This window comes from Lytechinus variegatus, chromosome 14 (assembly GCF_018143015.1).
Source record: "Lytechinus variegatus isolate NC3 chromosome 14, Lvar_3.0, whole genome shotgun sequence".
In the NCBI taxonomy this organism is placed as follows: domain Eukaryota; kingdom Metazoa; phylum Echinodermata; class Echinoidea; order Temnopleuroida; family Toxopneustidae; genus Lytechinus; species Lytechinus variegatus.
The window spans coordinates 4672178-4680806 of NC_054753.1; the positions used below are offsets into that span (position 1 = coordinate 4672178).

General features: G+C 36.9%; 1 protein-coding gene across 1 annotated transcript; it reads right to left on the reverse strand.

Annotated features, from left to right (window-relative positions):
• On the reverse strand, positions 1-7003 carry LOC121428228. Its single transcript, XM_041624844.1, has 3 exons — positions 6455-7003; positions 2881-3075; positions 1-184 (listed from the first exon to the last, which is right to left on the reverse strand). Exons 1-3 carry the CDS (start codon positions 6549-6551, stop codon positions 120-122), a joined length of 357 nt encoding a protein of 118 aa, XP_041480778.1. The 5' UTR covers positions 6552-7003; the 3' UTR covers positions 1-119.
• Between the last annotated feature and the right edge of the window lie 1626 nt (positions 7004-8629).

An 8629-nucleotide genomic window follows, 5' to 3' on the forward strand; every position in this document is an offset into this window, starting at 1 on the left:
TTATCAGCAGCCTATTTTATGGTCAACATTTGAAATGGATTAAGATACTCGTTATACCCCGCCCCTTACTTTTGATTTAAATCGCACACAGTTTCTTTTTTCAGGATGTGTTTTGGGTATCAATTTGCGGTCTTCAGTGCCGGATTCTTCAATAAGGCAGTTCTCCAGAATAAGTGCGATCCACCTGAAAATAGAATAAAAATATGGCATGAATGTTAATGTTTCTCCATTCTGTTCTTACTCTTACTGTTCTTACTCTGTTGAAGGTATATTTTATGCAGTGTAAATCTATGATACCCCTTATATAAGAATTGCTACCCAGGGGGAAAATCATTCTAAACGCAAAACTAAAAATTTGAAGAAACAAACTCGCAGGCCCTATACTAAACACTTTGTAATTAATGATGAATTGTGATTGATCTTTACATTTGCATCAAACATCAAAGAAAAATCGAGCCAGTCAAGACGAATTTGTTCCATGTAGAGCTAAATAAAATCATCTTAAAATAAAAAAAAAAAACTAGGTCAATGTTTAAAAATGTTGCAATGCAGGGTTTCCATTTAAAAATAGATTATTTGAAAAGAAACCATAAAATGTAATTACAAACTTTTCTAGCCAGATGCTTGGATATTCGTTTTCAGGAAGGTTTGGAAGAAAGAATTAGTTACCTCTTAGTAAATGGCATGGGGTATAAAGTGATAGTTAGATTAGCTTTGAATTGAAGAGGAACTCCTAATGAGGAATGCGGGCCAATCACGATGTTGTTTTCACTTTTGTTTCTTATCTTCTGTAGAGTTCTTTCTAAATATTTAAGGATAAAGAAAACTATATTATCGCAATATGAGCTCATTGTTTGAAACTTTACAGTTGTAGACTTCTGTCACTTTAAACATCCCTTATTATGCCATTAATTAAATCTAGTTAGCTCGGCTAATGAGACTAATTTAAGAGATATACAGGAAATAATCATATCTAAAAGGAGAGACATGAGGAAGGTAGGCGCTAATCCTATACAAGGCTTTCTTTATAATCATAATAACTGATTGAAATACAAATAATTTATAGTTTTGGATTGTTGGTTGCAAATGACACGCTAGAGGACATTCATTTACAAATGTGTATGGTCCAACATTAACAACGTGATTTAATCCAATTCAATTCATTTATTTCACTCAATGAAATAACTACAGGTAATGGAAAAATACATAATTCATGCAACAAGGACGGCGATGCAGAGTAAAAAAAGCATGGTAACATTGTAACAGAAAAAAAATCGAGTGCGGAGTGGTGCTAAAGATCAGTATTTCCGGTCCAGTCAACAAGGGACATGGAACGGATACAAAATAAGACATACAAAGACGACACATACAAAGGGAAAACAATCCCAAGCAAAGGGTTAATATTATATCAAAGTTCTTGCCTTTCTATAACAATAACACTGTAAAAACTGTGGTGTTAAAACTGATACCAATTGGTGTTAATAGAGGACCACACCCTGAGGTGTTAAAATTACACCCTAAAGATTGAACATAACACCAAAGAGTGTAAATGTAACAACCAAAGGTGTTGTAATAACACCTATAGGTGTAAAACTAACACCACCAAATTAACACCGGTGTAAAATAACTGGTGAGGTCCTCTATGTACACCGGTTAACACCAAAGTTTTTTGCAGTGAAAGAACAAAGGGGGAAAGGTCTAGCGTGTTTAAATCGGCAGGTGAAATTAAAAAAAAGACATAGCACGTGGGTGAAATTACTTGGGTGGAAATCGATCGCCGTATAGAAATGGAAAGAAAAAAAACAGTTTACTTGAACATAGTCTGTCCCTTTAAAACTTTGGTCTTTGCCACTAAACTGCTGAGGCGAAGATAATAACTCTCATTTCATAAATTTCACGGCGATTATTACCGTCGCTATAATAACCGATTTCTATTAACGAAGAAATTGCAAATGACATTCCTTTTCCTATTATTCATTGATGAGTTATATTACCATTAAATTTTGAAACATAAGTTAAGGAAGATGATGTAATATTGAGCTAAAAATGTCCAAAAACTAATATCTCGATCCTATTAGAATATGGAATTATTGAAATATCTACATATATCTTGTTTGTCAGCATTGATTCCTAGGAATAGACGAATTATTTTGTTCATTTTAAGCAGATTCTCCAAAGGGCAGGGGCGGATCCAGGATTTTCCAGGGGGGCACATTTTCCCGAGGAAATTTGACAAGCAAAAACAAAAAGGTCTTTACTTTCAAAAGGGGGGGGGGCACTTCTGTTTTAATGGAATTTTTACATTACAAATTTTAATTTTGCTTCTAACAGGGGGCGGCACGGGCCGACTGTGCCCCCCCCCCCCAGATCCGCCGCTTCTAAAGGGCCAACTGATTACGATCGTCTTGATTTAAGAAACAATGTTTTCAATTTGCTATATTGTTCTAAACGAAAGATGATTTCACGGATTTGATATTTTTATGACAATAGGAATGAATAAATGAAATCATTCGTTTGTTCTCATTCATATACGGAGTGTCAGAACACAAAAATTCAATAAACGATTGAAGAATGATTGGAAATCTATTGATTACTCAAATGATTGCGGACTAGGTCAATATGTTTAGCCTATATAAAATATCTACGTGAACTTTTCGCTAAGAGAATTTTCAACAAATTAAATGAATTTTGCTGACATATCACAAAAGCTGTTTTGTAAAATCAATCCCCGGTCTACATTATACAGGTTATTTGAAGGCGAGTTTTTTATCAATAGAATATAAAAAGGAGTTTACTGAACTATAATTTAATAAGGCACTTTATGCAATGTGCAAGGTCCGTGCATTTTCAGTATTGGCTATGGGTTAATGATAAACTCACCTCTCCTTCTTTCGTTGTTTTCCCCTCTTCGGACGATGGAGGGTTGTCGGGCAGGCACCTGGCTGGGTTGGCACATATCAAGCTCGTCGCATAAATCGTTCATCATTTTAATCAATATCTCGTATTTGACCAGTTTCAAAACGCTCCTGTAATCGGCTGGTTGCTCTTCATCATCCAAGGCCCATGCTGAACCTCCTTGAATGAGAAATAAAACATGTCGACGTTACGAACCAAAGGTAGTAACGGTGCTGAAACGATTCAATCACATGACACGAAGTGTCGGGTTCGAATCCCATCTATAGCTAACAAACTTATAACAAGACAGTTATCTTCATTTACCACACTCCACCAAGGCGTTAAATGCGTACACGAAATATTGGCTCGATTAACAACAGTACCGGTATGGGTGTTTCATAAAGCTACTCGTAAGTTAAAAACTACTTTAAGAATGACTGGTGAACCTTTGTTACGCTATAGCAAGTGAATATGTTGTTGTATACCATTTACCACCATTTGAGTTTAACAAGTCGTTCTTCGACTCTTAGCTTACGAACAGCTTTAAGACCCCCCCCCCCCCCCCGTCGGAATGCTCGGTACGCTATGAGATGGTGGTGCACCTTGTGACTAACCCATGAATGCTACTCGATTTAAGATTATAATATCGGTCTATATTGTGCATTGAACAGCCTCCGAGTTGGATTAATTACAATAAGGTAGCAAAAACAATCCAACTGATTGCACGAATGTCATCCCCTTTAATTCATTAAATGATTAAATTATTTCGTTAGCTGTATAGTTAAACACCATTTTCTGATGGAAATGGTAAAGACGCCAAGATGAAAGAGATATGAAGGTTCTCAAAAAATAGATGATTTATGCAACTTACTTTTTTTCATGGAATGAAAAAATTGCTCCGAGGCAATTAATGCATTTAAAACCCCTTCAATGGCCCTTGTGTTAATCTACAACCAGGTATGTTCATGAGATATTTACATTCTTGTGAGGGGTGTAATGTCCGCTAATGATGATGCCTCGAGGGAACACTTCAATATGAAGGACCTCATTTCGTCTCTTTTTTCAGTTGTTACAAGAGTTTCTACTTCAGATGCCCATTTCCGTAGGTGAGCGTCCGAAACCTCACCTTTGTTAAACATGTTCACTTTGTGAAAATGGCGTCTCCAGTCTTATAGGAATGCATTTGATTCCCGAGAAAATATTGTGTCTATGGTATTCAGAATAGTTGTAAATTCATATCCCCGCATTATGCATGTTTCTATTTTGTGGGAAATATGATCAGATTTGAGTCAATTGAAATGTAAATGGGAGCAAATGTACGAACACTTAAGCAGTTTCAGTAAAAGCTTGAAGAAAATAAGGAACGTAAATTCTCGGAATTGGAGAGTTCCAATTACATGCATGTAGTATCGTCATCTTGGTCCAGTCTCTAAAAACGTTTTGAATTGTTCAATGATATGCAACGTCAAATTAGGTTCCTTATATTCTGAGGCGTTTTTTAGGGGGAAGATACGTTAAGCGAGCTGATCATAGGGTGATTTTAGGTACGATGTTAGATGTTAGGGCTTTTGCAACATAATCATCAGGCAGTTTTCGCCTCCACGAAGCAAGACAGATTTAAGAACATAGAAAATAAATTGCCAAATGCTCTTGAGGACACAACGCCACCAAGAGGTTTTTGTCGTTCATTGGTGGATCAAAACAGCAGTTTTGTCAGAGCTGCTGTTCCATCTTACAAATTTTCGGCAAAGACCTCCCATCCGTTCTTTGTCATTTTGACGGGTATTTTCAATACATTTACTGTCTACATGTATGCGTCCCCGTTCCCCGTTTATTTATTCCCATCACTCACACAACCTTTCCGTCACGTTTCGTCGTTATTTATTCATCTTTATTCTAACTTAGCTAATTCCGTTGCATTGACCCATTCTCTTGTTTGTTTAGGTAGTTATGTTGTTTCTGGTCGCGAATGCATAAGTCTGCGTTGGACAGGCTATTAAACATAAAACGTGAAGGACAGGATTAGTCCTATTAATACGAAGGTATTTGTAAAAGGAATGAAAGAGCGATTGTATTTGTGATGGTTTCTGTAACTATCCGTGATTAGGAAGATACTCGTCAATAATGTGCTTCCATCTACATCCATTAAGTAGCATGTCCCTGGAACGGCCGGAGGATAAAAGCCAGGACAATGATACTAATTAGCGTGATTAATTTTCATCATCTACCACGAATAAAGTAAAAGACACCAGACGATTATATATTCTAGTCTACTATTGATTTGCACATGTTGTAAGATGCATGTTTACATTTTACCCACGGGCGTTAAGTCCGTGACAACATTTTATTCAAGAGGGGGGGACAATATCCTCCTCCCCTGGACAACAAATGTGACGCAAGGATCTACGGCAGTAATTTTACGTTTGAAAAGAAAACATAACGGTTATGAAATATTAAATTGATGGTGATGACAGTTAATTATTGACTGACGGATCAACTTTCTAGTGATGATCCTTCTTTGCTTTCCTTTGTCAGTGAAGTTCTTTATTTACTCTCGAGGATTTTGGTGATAGCGCCAAGAAAAAAAAACCAACAGTCTTGTAACATAGCGGTCCTGAGATGTATCGGCTAAGAATCTTAATCTTTACCTAAATTCATATTCGTATAACACCGAAGACTTCAAAACCCGTAAACAGTCAATCACAATTTCGAAATGGTTTAGTTCGAGACGCCCAATAACCTCCAGTCTGAGAAAGATCACACAACTTCTAAACGGATCTTTTAAGGAATTTGCAGGTTGATTTTCGAAGGCGAGTCTCATATTTCATGTATAATCGATAAAACAAACTGAACTTCACGGGGAGGCTCAAAGTTCCTGACAACGTTATCATGGCTATCAAGTTCAATGTGTGTACATCCCTCTATATCCGAATATATATTACATCACATATTTGGTTCGCACTTTTATTAACAGATGCGCTTACAGACAATTAAATTATATTTTTTTGGTGAGCAGGTTTCCCATCGACGAAGCATATCAAAGACTCAACTTTCTTACGCGAAGTTTTTGGCTCTAAGTTAGGAAGCTAGGACCAGGGTTAAGTCTTATGTCAGATGGTGCTATTATTTATTCCATCAGCACTATACCAAGCCTTCCCTCAAGGCTACAGTTTGTGACCCTTGCTTTTCAAACGCAACAGCTGGTTACGTGAGCGCAACGGGTTGTTTAGCAGCTTTGACATTGCAAGTGGAAAATATTTCCTTTTTTTTGAAGAGCATTGGTCAATTCATTAACCAAATGATAAAACACTAATAGAATTCTCACTTATCTTCATCAAAATGAACTTGTTGCAAAATTCATGGCCTAGCAAGGTTATGAAGTTGGTAAAGTTTACAAAAGTTCACGTCCAAACTCACAAATTTGGAGAATGGTATAAATAAAAATAGTTACTCAAATGAGAACACGATAAACAAAACGGAGACATATCTTATGGTCACATTATTGAAACAAAGATAAAATCAACAGAAAGAAAAATTGAGTAAAATATTGAAATCTTACCTTGTGTTTCGTCTGAAATACTTAATGCTGTTGATATCTGGACGGCTATAAAGAGAAGAAGTGCTAACGAAAGTAGAGAGCTTACTGTCGGATTCATGTTTGTGCTTGTTGCAGGATTTCGGTCCGTCTACTTTTACGGATTCGCTGAGACGTTGGGCAAGGCTGGAGGATTGATTAACTGGCGATTGCGATTCAATAAAGATATCTCACACATCAACCGATCGAACTATTGGCTTCAAAAAGTTTTAGACACGGGTTCCCTTTCTAGAATTTATATTCATTCCTTTTTAGTAGAGAACCATCTTATCAATTTTCATTCAGTGCAACTGCCGGTGGACTCTCACTAAAGTGCGCCTTTGAAAAGTTTTTCACGAGGTTTTATGCAGCCAAAGGATAAATCCCTTTCCTGTCAGACTTTTGGCGATTGATGAAACAGTGATTCTCTTGACATCATCAAAGTCCGAAAATGGTTTCCCCTTCAGTTTTAAGGACGGTGTGCAATCCACTTCTTCACGGCTGAGCTCATGCGCAGTGGGACAATTATTTCTACTTAAGGCGCAGAAAAGTGGCGGGCAAAAGCACTCTCGAGGCAAAAAGCGCGCGCAATTGGCAAACACGTTTGGTCTCTGAGCGGTCACCGACACGTCTGATTTCACAATCGAGTATACTGTGTAGTCCATCGTGCCTTATACTTTGGTTTCGAAGAAAAGTAGGAAAAAATATAATTATTTTCTTTTTCGTTGTAGAAGTTAGTGAGTGGCAAGCAGATACTGGAGTACTCCAGTTGCGCCTTTTGTCTCGAATTATTGTTAGATGAACACTGAAGACAATAAGATATAAGTGAATGAGTGGAAACGATGTCTAAAGATTGGTTCTTACAAACATGGTAAAAAAGTCTGACTTTTTTCTCCCATGAAAATAAAATTCTCAACGTAGAGCTTGGGGCGTTTCATTACAATTTTGTGTTGCTTCAGAGTTATTACTATAGATCTAAATGCTGACATAAATAGCTTATCCTGACTTCAATCGTGAATATCATTATGCTCACACTTCACAATGCTATGAGATATTCCGTTGGTCCGTTACGTCTTCCGCCCATTTTGTTCCATCCATTAATTAGTCTTACACTTTCAAAAACCTTACAATTTCGAAACCATACAAACTTGCAGGGTTAAATTTATTTAGCACTTGACAAAAAAATTCCAAGCCCATCTCGCCGAGAAATCTAGCCGAAATATCAATTGGTCAAAATCCTTAAAATATTGGGAACAGGGGCCCATTTCATAAAGGTAGAGCGTCAGCGTCAAGTCCGAAAACAGCGTCAAATTTTAACTTGCAGCGTCAAGTTTAATATTAGACGCTGCAGCGCATTTCATAAAAAGTTGACGCTCCAGTAAGAGCGTCAACTTTTTACTGGAGCGTCAAGTATGGTTACTGGAGCGTCAAATAGGGTTAAATATTTGACGCTGGTCATGGGGGAGCGTCAAGTTGACACTGTAAAGGGTTTTTCATTGCTAAGAATAGCGTATTAGTCCAGGATAGAAGAGGCATAACCTTCTTTTTTATATATACAATATTTTTTGATGGTTTCTTGTCAATTCGAGGGTGCTGATTACGAATCTGACTGATACCACTCGTGTAACCTCGAGCATTTTCCGCAAATTGGCAAAATCCAATATGATATGGCCGCCAAAATATGCAAATTACCCATGAAAATCCTAAAATTGTCCACACATTGGCTATGAAATGCATGACATTGTGTGGCAGGAATGAAATACTCTCTGAAAAAAAAATTTTTGACAAAATATTTATTTTCCTGATTTTCAAAATGGCCGCCATAGGCTCTTGTATACTCTATTATGTACAATATGAATAGGGAAAACTAGTTTTCACAAAAATGAGCACTTAACTGCAAAAACTCGCGATGTATGAATGAAGTAATATATGCAAATCACCATTGCTAACGAGATATATCATTTATTTTGTCATATATGGGAACATTTCTGTATTTTGATATCTAAAATAGCCGCCACTGGCCCAAACAGTATTGCGTACAATGGCAATGGGGGCCAAAAAATTCACAAGAGTGATCACTAAAATGCATATTGGAATACTGACTAAAACATAATTCTTAACGAAATATATTATTAATATGCCATGTATGTGAAGAATGTT

What these genes read in the sequence shown, in the direction of transcription:
- LOC121428228 (XM_041624844.1), bottom strand. Translation starts at nt 6,551, where the DNA reads ATGAATCCGACAGTAAGCTCTCTACTTTCGTTAGCACTTCTTCTCTTT. An exon ending in TATTTCAGACGAAACACAAG is followed by an intron (nt 3,076 to 6,454) that starts GTAAGATTTCAA and finishes TTCTCATTCAAG; the next exon opens with GAGGTTCAGCATGGGCCTTG. An exon ending in AAACAACGAAAGAAGGAGAG is followed by an intron (nt 185 to 2,880) that starts GTGAGTTTATCA and finishes TTCTATTTTCAG; the next exon opens with GTGGATCGCACTTATTCTGG.